The 20,160-nt window shown below is 39.3% G+C and overlaps 1 protein-coding gene across 1 annotated transcript in view; it reads left to right on the plus strand.

Moving 5' to 3' along the window:
* Positions 1 to 20,160, plus strand: part of Smchd1 (structural maintenance of chromosomes flexible hinge domain containing 1) — a 110,701-nt gene that overhangs the window by 65,409 nt on the left and 25,132 nt on the right. The window contains exons 25-34 of the mRNA XM_005082567.4: positions 378 to 605; positions 3,207 to 3,355; positions 4,970 to 5,058; positions 5,753 to 5,871; positions 8,240 to 8,407; positions 13,028 to 13,153; positions 15,459 to 15,538; positions 15,742 to 15,899; positions 17,461 to 17,576; positions 18,841 to 18,905. Coding sequence (XP_005082624.1) covers positions 378 to 605; positions 3,207 to 3,355; positions 4,970 to 5,058; positions 5,753 to 5,871; positions 8,240 to 8,407; positions 13,028 to 13,153; positions 15,459 to 15,538; positions 15,742 to 15,899; positions 17,461 to 17,576; positions 18,841 to 18,905 — 1,298 coding nt within the window. The remainder of the gene's footprint in view (positions 1 to 377; positions 606 to 3,206; positions 3,356 to 4,969; positions 5,059 to 5,752; positions 5,872 to 8,239; positions 8,408 to 13,027; positions 13,154 to 15,458; positions 15,539 to 15,741; positions 15,900 to 17,460; positions 17,577 to 18,840; positions 18,906 to 20,160) is intronic.

Genomic DNA, 20,160 nt, shown 5'->3' on the forward strand with positions numbered 1-20,160 from the left:
AGTGTCATTTATGCCTGGTGGTATAAATTTTCTATTGTTAAATATATAATATCTTTTTTGTTTGTTTGTTTTAAAGGCAAGGTCTCCTGTATATTCCAGGCTGACCTTGAATTTATTGTGTAGCTGAGAATGGCTTGAACTCCTGACCTCCTGCCTACACCTCCCAAGTGCTGGGATTGCAGGTGGGTGCCACCACATCTGACTTATAGTGCCCCTTTAATGATAAAACTTAGTTACATAGTTATAGTGTAGCTATGATAAGATGATCTTTCCTAATACTGAGACTGCATTGTTACACAGTGCCATGAATTGCCATTAGGTAAAAGAGAAAATGAATGCGTAGGTCACTCAGTGTATATTTGTGTTTTCTCTTCTAGAGTTGTAAAGATGTGTCGCCTGTGGAAAAGACTATCAAGTTACTCCCCAGTAGCCATGTTGCTCGCCTGCAGATATTTAGTGTTGAGGGACAAAAGGCGATCCAGATTAAACATCAGGATGAGGTTAATTGGATAGCAGGTGATGTAATGCGAAATCTAATTTTTCAAATGTATGATGAAGGAGAAAGAGAAATCAATATTACACCATCTTTGGCAGAAAAAATTAAAGTAAGTATTTTAAACAAATTGTTTACTTGTAAAAACTGTTATGCTTAGAAAATTAAAATTTTGTGGCTAGCCTATAAGAAATTGTTTATCAAAGAAAAATACTGTTGTTAGGTTGGTGATAAAGGAATTGTGTTACTGGACTGTGACTTTTAAGTCCTAATTAGACTCCACAACACATTTTTGCCACTGGGAAATGAACTTGTGTGCTCCTTTAAAATAACTGGTGAAATGGTAAAAGGACAGCGTTGAGCTGGTCTGTTTTCTTCTCATTGAGCTCTCTGTGCTTCCTGGCTCAGCTTCCTCTCCAGTTGGTTTTAGATGCTGAGTAGCCATTGAGAGTGGTGTGACATACGAGTATCAGGTGCTCATTGTCAACTTCTGATGGCTAGTCACCATTCTGTGACATGGTGTGGAAGTCACTCTTCTTCATTCACAAAATTATGTTCCGTAGTTTCCTGAGTTTCCAGAAATAGGACCAGGTAATTTTAAAGGATGCTAGGAAAAGTTTAAATGGATCTTTTAAACATCTTGTTTGGACTAGGCCTGTTGTAGGTTTTCCACAGAGAAGATTACTCGGGACATGCATAGTCATTTGGCAACTACATTGGGTATTTAGTATTCCATTGTATTCCCTAGCCTTTCTCGGGGTGAGCTTTTAAGTACAAAAAAAGCATATCCTGGGTTGACACACTCCAGTGAGTAAGAACAGTTATCCAGAAAGCAAAGTTAACACATTTAGAGATTTCCCACAACTGTGGACTTTGACGGACTAGGTCTTTGTTTTCATTTTGGCAGGTAGTGCTGCATATGTGCTGAGTTTTGGCCTGAATGGCACTTCCATCATGGTGTTAGTTGTGCTCGTGTGTGTGTGTGGGTGGCTGTTATATTCTCCACTGGTTCTATGGGCATGAGTTGGTATTGGACTCATCTAGGAATGGGGATTGTATTATCATTTTAGCATTAGTAGTTTGACAGAGTTTACTCCTGTTTTACATACATAAGTAGGCAGTTGAGTAAGTAGGGGCCTGTAGTGAGAGCTAGGATCAAAATGATTAAATGACCCAGTCATGGCTATAAGTAGAATAGTTAACCAGGCTCTGTTGTTTTATCATCTGGCTAGCTGTGCTGATGGCTGAAGTTTGTTTTTGATTTTTGGTTTTTGTTTTGTTTTGTTTTGTTTTGTTTGGTGTTTTTTTTTTTTTTTTTTTGTTTTTTGTTTTTTTTTTGTTTTTTCGAGACAGGGTTTCTCTGAATTGTTTTGGAGCCTGTCCTGGAACTTTTGTAGACCAGGCGTGGTCTCGAACTCACAGAGACGGCAACCACCCACAAGTCAGTCAGCTAGGCATAAACAGGATCAAATCTTTTGGACAAATAAGCCACACTGGCTTCTTTAAAGGTCCCAGTGTCTGGACAAGGACCCCTTTATAGAACGGGACATTCTTTCTTCCAGTCTCTGGAAAGCAGTGGGAGGGGAACTTGGTGCCTTGCTGCTTGTGAGCCTGTGAGAATTTGTTCTTGAGGCAACATTGGGTGGCTGTGGTTCTGGGGTGGCTCATTCCCACTTCGATTTTATGTCTGTTTCTCCAACCAAAAGAACTGACAGAAACACACAGACACATTATAAAAAACACCTGGAGTTGGCCGTCACATATTCATATACTTGAAAAGACCAGGGGTTCCAGGGAGCTCTCACGTGACCTAGGACACTGGACCAGTGGCTACATCTAGCCTTTCCTTTGTGTTCTAAACAGAAGAGGCTGTAACTAGACTTACCTCCTGAAACTTCAAACTCCTCAGAAGCATTGGGCATCGATGGATACATTCATGGTGCAAACTTCCTAAGAACTCCTTGACCACCACACTCTTCCCCAGACATGTAGGCAGACACGTAGCCAGAACAATAAATTGAAAACAAACAAACAAACAAACATGTAATTCAAGAAATAAAAAATTTAAGCTAGAATTGCTCAAGAAAGGATTGAACTCAAAAGGTGACCAGAAAAGTAAAACAGCACTGCCACACCCTTTCTCTCTTTGCAGAGTAAAAGTTCACCAGGGTCATATTCAGAACCTCTACCCAGACCTCTCAGTGATGCTATCACACACAGCTGTTTTTGTTTTTGAGACAAGTGTTTGATGTAAGCTAAGCTGGCCTTTAACTGCTAATAGCCTTGCCTCCGTCTCCCAGCTACTACGATTGCCCACGGATGCTCCACCATGAGTGTTTTGGGGGTTTTTTGGTTTTGTTTCTTTACAGAACAGGACATGGTATTTAGCCTATTTAGGCTTTCAGTCTGGAATCATCTGTCTCAGACTTCTGAAAGTACCATCATGTCTAGCTGATTTCCACTTCAAATTTTAATAGCCACAGTGACAACCTTGTATTAAAGCTCTAAAATTATTTGTCTTAATGATTTTCAATTTTTTTTATTTTTCCATTTTTACTTAAAAAACTCAGAAATATTTTCAACAAGAAAGTGACTTTCTAGCTGGGCATGGTAGCTCTCCCTGGAACCCTGTTTCAGTCTTTACAAAATAAGTGATTGTGGGTAGGTTTTGAGTAAAGCTTCTCAGCTTTGTGTTATATGTGTTCTCTCCTAGGTTAACTGGACTCCTGAAGTTAACAAAGAACACCTGCTACAAGGTCTGCTTCCTGATGTGCAAGTACCAACATCTGTGAAAGATGTGCGCTATTGCCAGGTTTCGTTCCAAGATGACCATGTGTCCCTGGAAAGTGCTTTTACGATCAGGTTTGTGAACTTGTATTTTGAGTTGTTTGGAGTACAAGATAGTCGTTGTAGCACACACACCTGAAAAAAAGTTGCTTGTGAGATGGCAAAAAGATTACATCTTTTAGTTGCAATGAAATACGGGAGATTGTCTTTACAGTAAAGCTTCATGGTACCTATTGGTTAATTATTGGGGCTTTGTTAGAGACAAGAGTCCTGCCACGCAGTCCAGACTGGCTTCAAACTCCCTGTTGCTTATCTGTCGGTACAGTGGCTGCGCTTTAATCCCCTGTTTTCAGGCAGTAATTATTGCTGGCAGCTCAGGCCACAGCCGGGTGGAAATTCTGTTCCCACAGGCACTGCCTCTGTCACTGCAGCCAAATACAGCTTTTAACTAAATCTCCATCATTCTATTTGTCAATATTACTCTGAGTCAGAGGCTGGGGTGAAAAGCTGCTAGCTCAGAGAGGATGAGGAGCAACTAGCTCACCTTCCCTTGCTGGGGGAAGTCCTGTGTATATGTCAATAAAGCACTGTTGGCCAATAGGGAAGCAAGATAGGTGGGACTAGGAGCCGAGGAGGACTCTGGGTAGAAACACAGGAAGTCAAAATGTAACTGCCATAGGGATAAGAAGCCTGGAAAGTTCTCTGGTAAGAGAAATACTTAGATTAACAATTATGGGATAAATACTTAAGTCAGAGCTAGCCAGTAAGAAACAAGCAAGGCCAACAGCTTCATAATTAATATAGCCTCCTGTGTGTTCCTTTGGGACTGATGCGGCTCTGGAACCAGGCTAGTGGGAAGGCTTTCTCTTTACATTCCCTCTTTGCCACTGTCTCCAAAAGATCCTGTCCTTCCCTCTGCCAAACCCCGCCCCCAACCAAAAAAAAAAAAAGCCATTCCAAGCCCCTACCTACAGACATCCTCTGATTCTGTGATCTTTACTTTCTGTCAGCCAGTTGCTAACTTAGCCTCTTTACCCAAAGTGGATTTTAATCAATGCAAATGCAAACTCGGGGTTCACAGTGTGATCAATCCTGAAACAGCCTCTTGCCTCAGCCAAGAGCTGGGATTACAAGCGGTGGCACTGTATATGACTGATAGTGATTAGTCCTTATCATGATTGCACTTCATTGATCCATTAGTAACTGAAAAATGCACCAAAGGAAGGTTCTTCAGCTGAAAACAACAGAGGCCTGAAATATACCAAAGGTAGAGTATGATTTTTAGAAGAAAAAATTTATCACATTGGTTAGTGGTGAATTTTGCAACTGATTTCCAATCACAATTAATATACACAACTCACAGAAAAGAACAGAGCTTAATATAATGAGCAAAAGGCTGTCTGTCTTGCTGTCCCACCAGCCCCTTGGCCACCCTTGCCAGGAGCTCATAGCACTGTATGTAATTCCACTATTTCCGTGGCGCTCTGACCACAACTCAGTGTTGTGATTATTCTTACCTGTCTCTTAAGAGTATAAATTAATTATTGCAATCAATAGCTATTTAAAAATGAAAGATTTGGAAAGGTGCATTTCTATTTAAATTTAGAGCATTACATATATGTTGCTCTTCAGTTCTTCTCTGCAATTAATGATTTATTAAAGTCTTTCTTTTAACCAAACCAATTTTAGGCCACTTCCTGATGATCCCAAACATTTAAAATGTGAGTTAAAAGGAGGAAAAACGGTGCAGATGGGCCAAGAGCTTCAAGGAGAAATAGGTTAGTATAGCTACTTTTTTTTTAAATGATATTTACTTTCATTAATGTTTTAAAATGTGTGGTCTGAAAGGCACTTTTTTGCATACATTGAAACTCACTTTTATAAAGTTTGTCTAAAAAATTCTTGCCTCTGTTACAAGAAATAATAATCAGTATTAAAGTATGAATGAATTGAATTCTGCATAGCCTTTTTTTATAGCTAGAAATTTAAATACAGTTAAAATGTTTCCTGCTGGTCATTGGTGGCTCACGCCTTTAATCCCAGCACTGGAAGGCAGAGGCAGGCGGATCTCTGTGAGTTTGAGGCCAGCCTGGTCTACAAAGTGAGTTCCAGGACAGCTTCCAAAACAATACAGAGAAACCCTGTCTCGAAAAACAGACAAAAAAGTTTCCTTTACATTTTAATTATTAAAAAGTTTGATTTAGGCATTGGGATGTAGCTCTTTGGTAGAGCATATCTCACAAATAAAAGCAGTACTCGCAGTGGTGTACTTCAGAAATTAAAGTCACTTGGTTACTAGCAGTGTTTAAACACTCTTGCTCAGGTTCTCAATACAGTTTTAATGATTACAAGAGAAATAGGGGTAAATGTAAGTTACCCATATATGAGAGTTAATTAAAACTTGAAAGTGTATCTTATGTGCTAGACACACTTTATAAAGGGTTTTAACTTCTAGCTTTTTTCTTCTTCAAGTTGTTATGGTTGCAGATCAGTATGGAAATCAGATTTCAGCATTTTCATCAGATTCTTTGTCTACTTTGTCAATTGCTGGAGTTGGACTTGATAACTCTAACTTGAAAATCACTTTGGAGGTAAAACTACCTTATAGAATTGGTTTGTATTTGACAAGAATTGGAGAAAAAATGAAAATGGTGAAAGTTTGACTTAACACATACCATTTTTAATTTTTAAAAACATTGTTTTATTTCTGTATGTTTGTATATACTACACATGGCTAAGTGTTTGCTGTAGTTCCCAGTAACAGATCAAAGGAGACCTGTGGGAGACCCAGATACTGAACACAGACTTAGTATCAAGTTCCTTTTTTACCCTATGAATATCTCTTGCCAGCCTTGACCTTATATCTAAATTCTTCAAAGAAATTAAACTTTTATTTAAAAATTTGGGGATAGCCGATATGAGACCCAGAGTTTTCAAAATAAAAATAGTAATAATAATAATAATAATTTGTACATTCGCACACAAAAGTAACCAGAATAGCAAGGGTTTTTCTCTGATCCCGTCATTCACTTGCAGCCATCATTGGGTTCCCATTAACCAAATCCCTTTGGAGCAAATTGTAGTTGTTAGAACATTTCACTACAAGTATTTAAATACACATATGTCAACCTATGTGTACATAATAGGTAAATTTTCATTTAGGTATTTAAATAAAACTAGTGCTTACCCCAGCCATTTAAACAGAACACTGAGGAGAAAACTCACTGTTTAACTTTGCCACTGTGCAGTTCATTCAGTTTAGCTTGAAAAGCAAAGGGCCTGATAGAATTCTTTGTGCTTCAAACAAGTATGAAGCACTCTTCTTGAAAAGGTCAAAGGGTGTTCTGGAATTGGGTCTTGGCAAAACCTGCCAGGCAGTATAAGTCAGAAAAAGGGGTTCTCCCAGGTCTATAGTGTTTGAGTCATTGACTGTATTCTGCTTTTTACTTGAAAGGATAACGATGAGAATAGCCTCCTTTGTTGCCTTTCCTCATTAGTTTCTGCCTTCAGTGTTAGGCCATTATTTCTTCTGCTAAAAACCCTCTGGAATTATCTCCCTTCAGTTCTGTGTGTTAATCAATGAAGGTTTTTTTTTATGTTATGTATAGACAATCTGTACACCTTCCGTATTCCCATCAGTGTATAAACATGCTGTGGTATGACTTATTCTAGGAAGTTCCCTTTGACACACAAGTGGTGCATAGGCATACATGCAGACAAAACACCCACACACATGAAAGTAAAATAGATTTAGATGTACACATGAGTATATCTACACATACAGAACATGGGATCAATAACAGCCAATATTAAAATGTGAGTACTTTTGTGCTCTTTAGTCATATTGCAAAGATTAATAGCTAGTTTCATTGCCTCAGTAGGGTGTGGTAACCATTATTCTGAATAATTGATAAGCAGCAACAAAAGCCCTGATCAGTGTGAATATCACCTTGTTAAAGGGGAGGGCATGAAGAAAACAAACTGAGGGGAAAACATGAGAGCCAAGTTTCTCAATCAAGCGTGCTTGCTTTGGGGGTTAAAGAAAATGACATACAGATTAAGCATCCCTAACAGAAAGTTTGAAATGTTCTAAAATCCAAAGAATTTTGACTACTAACAAGACACATTTAGAGTATCTCATATTTATAGATTAGGAATCTTTGTGGAGGAGTGGGGGATTGAGACGGGATTTCTCTGTGTAACCCCAGCTGTCCTGGAACTCACTCTGTATACCAGATTGCTGGTGTTGAAGGTATGCATCTCCAGCACCTGGCTAGATTAGAAATTTTAGCAATCCATGAGCTCAGGCCAGGCTAGGTGTAACATAGTGGCACATGTCTTTAGTCCCAGCAGGAGGGAGCAGAGATTGGCAAATCTGTTTAAATTCAAGGCTAACCTAGGGATCTCTTTGTGTTCAAGGCTAGCTTGGTCTACATAATTCCAGACCAACCAGAGCTAATAGACCCTATCTCATACAAACAAACAAATAAATTTAGAGAACTCCAAAATTTGAAGTATTGTGGTCTTAAGCTTTTGATTAAAAAAAAAAAACCTATAGAAGAAATGGGGAAATTAGCCAGGTGTTGGTGGCGCACGCCTTTAATCCCAGCCCTTAGGAGACAGAGGCAGGTGGAGCTCTGTGAGTTTGAGACCAGCCTGGTCTACAAGAGCTAGTTCCAGGACAGTCTTCCAAAGCTACACACAGAAATCCTGCCTCAGAAAAAATTAAAAAAAAAAAAAAAAAGAAGGGGGAAATTATGAGAAGACAAGGTAAAAAGAGATGTAGTCACTGACAAAGGGAGAAAGATGCCATTGTCCTCTCCTGAAAACATGATGGAATCTGCCAGGGTTGTCGTAGGTTTGCTCTGTTACCCAGAAAAGCAGTAGGTAAGTGATGCAACGCTGTTTAAAACTCAGCAACAACCACCTGTGCTTTCTCAATGTGTTTTTCTCCACTAGGCCAAAACACAAAGTATAAGTGTGAGAGGCATCAGGTTTACTCCAGGTCCTCCTGGGCATAAGGATCTCTGTTTCACTTGGCGAGAGTTTTCTGACTTTATACGAGTGCACCTTGTTTCTGGACCTCCAACCAAGCTGCTTCTCATCGACTGGCCAGAGCTAAAAGAGGTATAAAACTTCATGTCTTCATGGGAATAGTTAATAGTGCAGGCTCTCTGCTTTCAGAGCCTTTGTGTACTAGAAGAGATAGATTTTGTTTTAGAAGAAATAATTGTAACTAATAGTCACAAAACAAGGTAAGTTTTTTTTTTTTTAATTTTGGTGTTTTGAGACAGGGAGGGTTTCTCTGTGTGAGTCCTGGCTGTCCTGGAACTAATTGTGTAGACCTAGCTGGCCTCAAACTCACAGAGATCTGCCTGCCTCTGCTTCCAGGGTGCTGGGATTAAAGGTGTGCACCACCACTGTTGTAATTTCAAAAAAGCAGCTCGAGAGAAAGACAACATTTAACAGAGTTCAAGCGGAGAGTTCTTCTTCTTATTATTATTATTATTACTACTACTACTACTACTATTGGAAAAGGATTGTAAAAAGGGAAATGGGAGGGGGAGATCTGCCTCTAGGAACAAGAGCAGCAGGAGAGAGGAAAGAAAGGCACAGGGAGAGGGATGAGAGGTGGGCAAGGAACTTAGTGAATAGGCACAGGTGGTGCTCTTAGTGGCTTCAGCTGAGGGCGTATCCTGTCAGAATTCCAAAGGCAGGCCATACAAATGCCTAAATACTAACAACACTGCCCAACAACTGCTGCCCAGCACAAGGTGAGTCTTAACTTTTTAATTGTTCGCTGTGTCCTAGTTTACTGAAATTATGAATGTAATAATTTATACCTGTAAAACTGTTCTAGACATGCTTAAAAATTAGAACAATAATGAAACTAATTTTGCCAGAACCCATTTTATCAGTCAACTGATTTTTGCCTTGTTTTATTGTTCTTTTATAGTAATATAAAAACTTTATTGCAGGTTTTTTCCTTTGAATATTAGTCTGAGTGTGTTTGTGTCTTAAGTGGATGTGCACTGGTGTGCACATGTGCCAGGGTGTACTCATAGGAACCAGAAGAGGACACCATGAGTGTCTTCCTCTGTCACTCTGCCTCTTCTTCTGAGGTAGGGTGTCTCCCTGAACCTGGGATTTGTCTGGGCTAGGCTGGAATCCAGCACGCCCCAGACTATTCTGTCTCTGCCTCCCTTAGAGCTGAGGTTACAGGCTTGTGTTCAACACCTAGTCTCCTTCTTGAGTGCTGGGATTCAAACTTCGGTCCATACGATTACATAGCAAATGTTCTTAACAGTTAGCCACCTCTCCAAGCTTGTTGGTGTTTTTATAAAGTATATTTCTAACATCAGATTATTGCACCAATTCAAATGGAATTTCTATGAAAATACTCAAGTCCTAAATACTAATTTTGCAAACATCTGGCAAATTCTATTTCTGCTGATTTCATTTACTGATAATTTTAGAATCCAGTGAAGTTAGGCTGTGGCATAGTGGCACATACCTTCAAGGGTCACAGCATTGGGAGGTTTCAAGCCCCTGACATAACTCTTCCCAGATCAACACCCACCTCCAGCTTAAACTTGAACAGTGTTAAAAAATAACCAAGTTCAGTCTGTGCTTCCCATGTGCTCCAGTATTTGAAGCCACCTCTGGTGTGTGGTCAGCCTACCATGGGCAGTCCTCTCAAGTAGAGGATACTGTTTCACCTAGGTCCTTCCCAGCCTCTGACTTTTACAGTCTTTCTGCCCTCTTATCCATAATGGTTCCTGAACCTTGGGGGGGAGGGAGTATGTAATACAGATGCGACGTTTTGGCTGAACACTATACAGACACTTACTCTCTGTACTTAACAATTGTGAGTTTCTGCATTAACTACATCCACAAAGCAATGTCTCTGGTAAGTCTATAAGCTGTATTAATAACTGGCTATGGAGATAGGAAGATAGAAGCCAGTTTGTCACCGTGTCCGTTTAGTAGAATAAGCATAGTAGTCTACCCCTGTGGCCCATGAGCTCACCAGCCATGGATTTTTTTTATAACCACTTATCATTATAGTTTTTATAAAAGAACAAAACAATTTGAAAAGAGGGCCTTGTAAAAATGCTGCAATAATTTTAGGGTTTGAATTAGTGAGAATAGTAACGTTATAATAACAAGAACAACATATGATTTAAACAGACTTGAGCCAGTGAATTAGATGGTAAACATTAAGAATCTCCCAAACCCATCCCAACAGCAGTGTAGACTCTAGCAGAGTGGAGATGTTGGCTATGAGAACAAAGGCACACATTCTCTTGTCCATCAGTGCCTTCCAGTCTCCCTATCTTTCTGACCTCCCACACCTTTCCCATAATGTATTTCTGTGTAAGAACTTTTAGTTTGGCACAACTTTGTTTATTATTGGAAAGTTGTGCTTAATGTTTAGACATTTCTTCAGAATGCCTGTAAGCACTTGGGAGGGAGAAGGGTCCCGAGTTCAAATCTAGACTGAGCTGTGTTGTGAGACTTTGTCTATAAGCGGACTTTCTCTGACCTGCCATCTACTCCCCAAATAACCACACAGAGACTTAATATTAATTATAAATGCTCAGCCAATAGCTTGGGCTTGTTACTAACTACGTCTTATATTTTAAATTAACCCATTTCTGTTCCTTTACTTGCCATGTGGCTCATGACTTGTAACCTCATTTTGTACATGTTATGCTTTCTCTGTTTCCCTGGTGACTCCCTAGACTCTGCCTGTCTTCTTCCCAATGTCCTCCTAGTCTGGCTCTTTATTAACTGATGAGAATAATACATATTTACAATTTACAAAGATTGCTCCACAGCAACTGTCTCAAAAAAAAAAAATAAAACAAAAGAACAGAATAAGGGACTAGAGAGGTGGCTCGATGGTGGTTAGCGTGTACGCAGGTGTGTGGTGGTGGGCATGTATGCAGGTCTGTGGTGGTGACGAGCGTGTGTGTGTGGGTGTGTGGTGGTGGTGGTGGTAGTGAGCCTGTGTGCAGGTGTGTACGTATGAGTTTAGGTAGTCTTGGAGGCCAGAGGTTACAGTTACAGGGTTACATAGATGCTCAGAATCAAACTTCTGAAAGAGCAGTAAGCCCTCCACCTCCAAGACAAAAGTGTCTGTACTCTCAACTCTTCTGTAGTTTGTTTGCTTGGGTTTCTTTATATGTTTATTTGAGAGACGATTACAAGCTTGCATACTCCAAGTGTTAGCCATTTCATTGAGGGAGCATGGTAGCCTGTAGGCAGACGCAATGCTCGAGAAGGAGCTGAGAGCTCTGCATCCGGGTCTGCAGGCAGCAGGAAGAGAGACTCTGGACTGTGAATGGGCATTGTGAAATCTCAAAGCCCACCCCTGGTGACACACTTCTTCAAAAAGGCCACTCCCCTCTGAGACAGGGTTTCTCTATGTAACAAACAGCCCTAGCTGTCCTGGAACTCATTGTGTAGACCAGGCTGGCCTCCAACTCACAGAGATCTGCCTGCCTCTACCTCTTGAGTGCTGAGATTAAAGCTGGGCTCCACCACAGCCCAGCAGGCCATACCTCTTAGCCTTTCAAATACTGTCACTCCCTGGTGAACAAGTATTCAAATCTGTGAGCCTGTGGAGGGCATTCTTATTCAAACCACCACATATATGCATGTGTTATTCATTTTGTAAATGAGGAAACTGAAATATTAACCGCTAGAACATAAAAGTGACAGAATAGATTTATGTTCAGAGACATTTGTTGTTGGGATTTGGCATTTTCCACTTTTTCCTGGAAAAACTATTACTTCTTAAAGTCTTAATTACTGAGAAACACCCTTTAGAAGCAGTTAGAATGGGCTGGAACTGGTGAGCCCTATCTGCACCCACAATTAAGAGGTAGGTTAGACTACATAGTGAGACTCACCAACAGCAGAGTGGACAGTGTATGAAGCTATCAGTGATTTATAAATCCAAGCTGTTTATCATCTTTGGCGTTAGTCATCTGTAGCCTTGTAAACCAAGGATTGTATAGAACCATGGTTGCGATTCTTATTGTTTGCATATCTTATCCATAGCAAAGCATTACATTTTCTTCCATTTTTGGCAGCCTTCAACCTAGTTTGGTTAATTAGACAGGGTAGAGGAAGTAAAAGAGACATGGATAGGAGTGAGACAATCTGTCAGCTTCCATGTTTTACTCTTATTTCTCTCCCATTTAACTTCAAATCTTATATGTGATCGATGCTTTGTGTGGTGTCTTGTTGAACAATATATCCTTGGATATACCCATTAGCACATCAGAACATCAATGTGTCCTTGGATAGATCCATTAGCACATCAGTGTGTCCTTTGGATATACCCATTAGTCCATGACTACATGAATTTCTGGATTTGAATAAACTTTCCATACCTGCTAGAGAAGAAACCAGAAACATTTGAACTTACAGTGTGGATTGTTAGTACCATCTCTGATCATGGGCTAAATGTTACTGGTAAATGCCATTGTGCAAAAGCTTGAAAACTGACAGAAGTGTTAAACTACAGATTGATGCTACAAGTAAATAATGTCAAATGCTGCTTTTCTTTTTAATCTTTCCTATAAGATGTTCATTTGTGGTTCTTAAATTGGCTATCCAGAGTTTATTTTCATTGATGAAAGAAGTGATTTCTAAATGTCACATATTACTATAAAGTAATTAGATTGTTTGACACATACTTGTTTGTGTTTATTAAAATGTTTGTATCTGTTTCAGTACATTCCAGTCATCAATGGAAGACAATTACAGAACCCTCTCATTGTTCAACTTTGTGATCAGTGGGATAATCCTGCATTAGTTGCGAATGTTAGAATAAATATCATAAAAGCTAGCAATTTAAGGGTAAGTTTCAAGCTTCCTTAGGTATTTTTCACTGAAAATCTGTATTTCAGGGCTGAGCAGTTGCTGCTCTTGCAGTGGAAACAGGTGCAGTTCCTAGCATCTATATGGCAACTTAACAACCTGTAACTCTAGTTCCAGAAGATCGGATACCCTCTTCTGGCCTCCACAGGCATGAACATGGAGCATAGACATATATGGAGACAATAGCACCCATACACATAAAAGAAAATTAATTAATCTTTAAGAAAATTATGTATTTTAAGACAGCATAGCACAGCAGGAAAATGATTTCTAGAGTGCACAAAATAGCACCTCCTTCCCCCTTGCACACCCCAAAAATCAGCACTTGATCCCCATGATAGTGTCAGGTGTCACATTTCCTTCTCTCAAAAAATGCAATTTCTTGTAATCTTCATTAATGCTTCGTATAAATCAGAGAGCCTTTATATTTGATAAAGTGAAGTTTGTAGCCTATACCAATATAGTGAGGTGCCATCATTGCACAGTTAGGACAGTTCCTCTATGTAGGCCAGCCTGGTCTACATAGTGAGTTCCAGGACAGCTAGACCTGGGCTGGATTGGTTTCTGGGGTGCGGTCCTCTGCTCTTTACTCTGTTTCACTGGAGCAATGATGGGAGCACACATAGTTTAGCTATCACCTGTTCCTGTTTGTGTCAGGAGAGCTGGCTGTTCAGAATAGTAGAAACTTCAGGTCCCCAGTGCAAGTTGGGGGTCGTTTTTACTTAGAGTTAAAGAAGAGAAGCTTCTGGTCCTTATACTTTTTCTTAATTTTGATTTTTACAATGCATCAATAGGTTGGAGGAAATTTATGGCTCCCTGTTACTAGTCAGTTCCAAGAATGCTCCTGAGACTATGTCAGATAATCCAGAGTATTTATCTACAGCTGTTTTATAGAGTAGAATAACTGGTATTGTACAAAACTGGCAGAGCTCTAGAATTTAATTAATTCTGACAGAATCCCAACCCACATTACCCAGTTTCTCACAAGTTTATTCTAAAAGTTGATGTGGGAAATTAAAAGTACCAAAAAATGTGATATGATAGCTATGGTCTGCATACTTAGTAAAGTGATGAGAATTGATAGAATTTTAGGACTGTCAAAGAAAACTATGAGATTACTACTATAAAATGTGATCTAAGACATCTCTGAGTTAGGAACAAGAATTTGGGGCCTGATGGAAAAATGAAGAAAAAATTGACTGACTGATAATTGATCCAAAGAGAAATTAGACAAGATAGAGGGATTTACTCCTCGTTTTTCTCTTCATAATCACTGCCTTTTTTTGTCAGCCTGTCCTCTACCTCTGTAAACTACTATGGGCCTTAGAGTTATGCAGTGAGAGTTCAGCACATACTTCAGAGGTCAACCCATCAAAAATGCGTATCTCATGGAGGATAGACCTTAATTTAGCAAGGTGATAACGAGTGTTGTCAACAGAGATGCACATCTCATTAACCTTACTACAAGATGATAATGTGTTAGCTATCCTCGTTGCAGATTTCTTTCCCTCACATTACAGCTTGGGGTTTTTCCCACAGCACCACAGTGTATTAATCAATTATTGGGCACAATTTCCCCTACTCATTAGTATATTGGATGACTCTCCCCAGCAATGCATAATTCCAGTAAGAAAGTAATCACAGTCAATATCCTTACTCTCTCACCAGGTCTTTATGTAAACTTAGAAGTCTTCCCTCCTGCAGCTATCTTCCTTGGCAGTGTGAGAGTCAAGGCAAAGAGCCATCAGTTGACATTCACAGAAGCCCAAGAACAGGAATTACAGCATGTCTGAAGTTGTTAAGACAGCTCTCAGAGAGAGAGAACAAGAATGTCCTAGGTTCATTCTATCAACAGATAGGGAAGAAAGGAAAAAAGATGAATAAAGATAGTCTGTGCTGCCCACATTTGAGTATATATGTGTGTATATATACTTCTCCTATGCTTTCTCTTATACTTCCCAGTTACAAACAGAATTCATTTGACAGTTAATTGATACAAGTACTACCAACATAGAATTCTGCAATTTGCTGTTTTGGTGGGGTTTTTTTGTTGTTGTTTTTGGGGGGTTTTTTTGTTTTGTTTTTTCGAGACAGGGTTTCTCTGTGACTTTGGAGGCTGTTCTGGAACTAGCTCTAGGTCTGGAACTAGACCAGGCTGGCCTCAAACTCACAGAGATCCACCTGCCTCTGCCTCCCAAGTGAGTCCTGGGATTGAAGTTATATGTCACTACTGCCTGGCTGATTTCTAGAATTTTCTAATCAACCTTTTTTGTTTTATTTGTAGCTATTACCTGCAAACCAGCAGCATAAAACAGATGATAAGGGCAGAGCTAATCTGGGAGTGTTCACTGTTACTGCTCCAAGGTAAGAACTGAAAGTTTTATGGTTTTTTACAGAGATTTACTTTTCTTATAATTCCTGAATTTAAGATTAATAACTAATGTTAGGTAACAGTAGGAATAATAATGCTTTCTAAAGAAGTTAATCTTTATATTAATTATCTCTGAAGTTTTCAGTTACAACAATGTAATTTGAACCTTGTTCCTCTTTTTTTCCATTGTTGTTAGGGGGGAACATACTATGCAGGTTAAAGGCATCTATAATAAGAGTACCATAGAAGGACCTACAATTAAGTTAATGATTCTTCCAGACCCTGAAAAACCCATTCGTCTCAATGTTAAATATGACAAAGATGCCTCTTTTATAGCAGGTGGCATATTCACTGGTAAGTACTGGAGAGTATTAAAATGAATCTTTAGTGATACTATTCCTTATAGTAATATTAATGGAATAAATTATGTTTGGTATTCATTATGATTTAAAAAAAAGTCCGTGTCATTGCCTTTAAACAATAAACAAAACACCTAAGTGTTGTAATTTTAAAAAGTGGCTCTATAGAGAAAGACACCAGGCAGCAGAGTTCAAGCTGAGGGGTTTTTGTTATTAGGGAAAAGGATTGGGGAAAGGGGAGCAGGGAGACTGGCCTCCAGGGATGAGAGGAGGGGGAGAGGGAGGGAGGCAGGCAGGGCCCTTTTAAAAGGGAACATAGTAAATGGGCTGCATCCCATCAGAACCCCAAGGACAGGCCAGTGCAGATGCCCGGATATAAACAATAAAACTGGGCAATTATTTCCCCTCATCCTGTGGTTCATAGTCGTCCTTTAATTTTGAGAATGGCTGATAGACTGAGTTAAGTACTTACATGGGAGCCATAGACGGGTGTAGCACTTCAGAGCTGAGGCAGCAGGATTGCAGCAAATTTGGGGCCAACTTTGGTTACAGAGTAAGACATTCTCACAGAAATGAAAAAGAAATAAGAACTAAATGGTAATTAGTATGTAGCTCAGTTCTGTTACATAAGTTGTGCTGTTATCTTAAAGCCATTGAAACCAAGACCATTTAGCTTAAATTGGGTAGAAATAAATTGCATCAGGATATATTAAAGTTTTCAATAAATACAGACTAATGTAGGACATGTCAAAGTCTGGCTGTTGTTGTCAGTAGGAAATACTTGTATTCAAGTACTTTCTACATTTCTTCTCTTGGGCTGAATGCCCATGTGTACTCACATGCATCGAAAGAAGCACACAAAAAGGCTAGGGTTAAAATCATTTGACAGTAACCATAAGTTTTATACTTCATAAATTTTGTGTTTAATCTGGGCAAAATGAAACTTTTCTTTGAATTTATAAGGTATAACAGGTACAAAATATTGCATATAGCTGGTAATTATAATGGGAGTGTTGAATCTACTACATTAGCTACTTTACCTTGTTACAGCATTACAGAAAGTAAAAAAATTTGTTTTGTTTTTTTTTTTTTTAAATCAGGGTTTCTCTGTGTAGTACTACTCACTTTGTACCCAGGGTGGTCTCAAACTCATCTATTTCTCTGCCTCCTGAGTACTGGGATTAAAGGTGCTGCCTAGCAAAAATAAAATACTTTTGTTCTAGAGGTGCACATGGCACACAATGTTTTGACCAGTCAGCCCCATTCTTAGGTACTAAGCATATACAGTCACGCTATTCTAGCTTTCCATGCCAGATTTGCACAACTGCGACAAGGAAATGTAAACATAAGTTTGTTAGATTTGTCTAGGAGAACTTGATGTTCAGACCAGCCCTAGAAAGTTGTCTGTCATAATTAACAGTTATCTAGAATCATTTTTGGGTTCTTGGTTGAATAATGGTCTCATTACTTTCTGTTGCATGTCTTTGGATAGTTTTACTGTCTTTACCAGAATATTACTATTAAACAAATAAGTAGATTTTCTGTTTACATGACAGATTTTATGGTTAGTGTGATCTCTGAAGGTGGTAATGTTATCAAAAATATTAATCCAACACGAATTTCCATGAAGATGTGGAAGCTGTCCAGTGGCATGAGCCAGCCGCCACCAAATGTGAGTAATGGCATGGGGGTTCAGAAACTAAAAATAATATCTATTTGGCCATTCAGGCATGGTGGCACATGCCCTTAATCCCAGTAGTAGGGAAGCAAGTTTCTGTGATTTTTGAAGGCAGCCCTGTCTACATAGTATATTCCAAAACACCCAGGAATACATAGAAAGACTCTGTCTCAGAATAACAATAAATAAACAAAAAGTGACAAAAAAGTAAAATAATTTAAATATTGTTCATCCAATATATCAAAAGTTGCCATCTCAGCATGTCCTCAGTATTTTAAAAGTTGAGTATGTCCAGTCTTTGACTAGTTAATTTGTGTGTCTATGTGCAGACAAGTAGGTATGTGTTACATACATGTGCATACACAGAGAATGTACTTCCATACATACCCGTGTTTGCATGTGTAGATGCTGGAGGAGGATGTTAGGTGTCTGCCTTTGTTGCTCTATTACTTCTTTATTCCCCTGAAATAGGTTCTCTCACCAACAAAAGCTCACTCGCTGTGCTAGCCATCCAGTGAGATCTTGGAATCCTATCTTCGCCCCACCAATGCTGGGACTACTGGTACATACACCCATGGCCACCTTTTTATGTTAGTTCTGACATTTGAACCCGGGTTCTCATGCTTATACAACAAGCTCTCTTATGCACTGAGGCATGGTCCTATGCACTGAGGCATGGTCCTAGTCTGATATTTCAAAGTCATTCAATAATGAGAGGGTATCTAACTGCATATCCCATTTCAGAAAACCACATTTCAAGTTCTCAATAGTCCCTTGCAGCTATTGGCTCCCCTGTAGTACAATATGAGATAACTCTTAGAGTGGAAACCAAAACCCAAACCTTGTTAGAGCACCCAATTTAATTACCCACTTCAGGGTTGATGGTTCATTTCAATAATCTGTTTTAAAAGCTGGCTAACTAGCTGGGCGGTGGTGGCGCACGCCTTTAATCCCAGCACTCGGGAGGCAGAGGCAGGCGGATCTCTGTGCGTTCGAGGCCGGGCTGGACCGACAGCCTCCAAAACAATACAGAGAAACCCTGTCTCGAAAAACCAAAAAAAAAAAAAAGCTGGCTAACTAAAAGCCAAAAGTTACCAGTGGGGCAATCTGAGTCTTTACTCATCCAGGGCTAGCAGGCCAGTGGTACCTGTAAATGTATAAATCCAAATGCAGTCTGTTTATTTTTTCACATTTGTAGGTTTTCATCCTGAATATACTGTTAACATTTGTTTTCTCTCTCTTCTATTCCCCTTTCTAGGCAGAAACATTTAGTTGTAATAAAATAAAAGATAATGACAAAGAAGATGGCTGCTTCTATTTCAGGTACCACTTAAATCATTTCTCATTTTTAAGTGTGCTCAGTATAGAATAGTTCCTTAGTGGTATTTGCAGTCCTTACCTAAGGAAAGGCAGTTTATGATCAAGAAGAAAATGTTAACTTTATGTCTTAACATTCAGAAGCTATTTGGAGAGAGGCATTTTTGCTTGCATTTTGTTTTGTTTTGTAAATATTGCTCTGTAAAAATGGCTTTGAGGAAGGTTGTTGTGACTTATTAACATTAGAACCTAGAAAATCCACAAAAGGAATTTCTTTATGGTATCAGAGCATGTTAGTGTAATGGTTTATTTTAGTGTGTGTTGTATGGATGTGTGTGCAGGTGCGCACGACGGTCAGAGGTGGGTATCAGCTGCTTTCCTCTATAGTATGCCACTGTTTTGCTTGTTTGTTTGATTTTATTTTTGAGACAGGACTTCAGTGAACCTGCAGATCACCATTTTGACTAGGCTTGCGGCTGGTGAACAGTGCTGCAGTTGCAGACTTATATTACCACATCTACTTTTTCTGTGTGGGTGCTAGGGATCTGAACTCAGGTCCTTTTGCTTGTACAGTGAACACTTTACCCACTGAGCAGCCTGAGACTGGGCTTAGCTTTCAAGCTTCCTGCTTTTAGCTTCCTTAGTTTTGGGGTTTTAGTCTGGGGGTTTAGTTAGATATCTGTGTTCATTGTGATCTGTTGAGCAGAAGTTTCAGATGTGTTGAGACTTTCTTTTATAATTAATCCTCTTTAAGAAGTCTTTATATTTGGATTATAAAAACATTTTCCTGTATTATGGTGTTGGCAATTCAATGATCACTTGGTTTAATGATTACTAGTAGGAGGATCTAGTGAACTTTGTATAATTTCACTCATAGCTGTGAATTATTGTGGCAAAGGTCTCAGAGCAGTGTCTGCAGAGAGAAGACTCATGTGATGATATCCAACAGAAAGCCGTCAGAGGCTTCAAAGTGTCTTCTCCTGGTGTATCTCATAGGGTGTGTTTTAGTTCTCCAATATCAAGTTAAGACAGGGGAGCTGATGTAGCCAGTTCCTGAATGGCACATACCATATTTGCAGGTTTCCAGGAAAAAAAGTAAGCATCTATCAGAACTGTGGTAACACATGTGCTTGAGTCAGTTTAAGCCACATCGACAATTACAGAGTAACTCTCATAAATCTAATAACCTCACAGATGCCAGACTTCTAAGAGTACTTTAGATCTGCTGTATTAGCTCTCTTCATACTTATACCAGGAATTG

Source organism: Mesocricetus auratus, unplaced genomic scaffold (assembly GCF_017639785.1).
Source record: "Mesocricetus auratus isolate SY011 unplaced genomic scaffold, BCM_Maur_2.0 Super-Scaffold_100010, whole genome shotgun sequence".
NCBI lineage: Eukaryota > Metazoa > Chordata > Mammalia > Rodentia > Cricetidae > Mesocricetus > Mesocricetus auratus.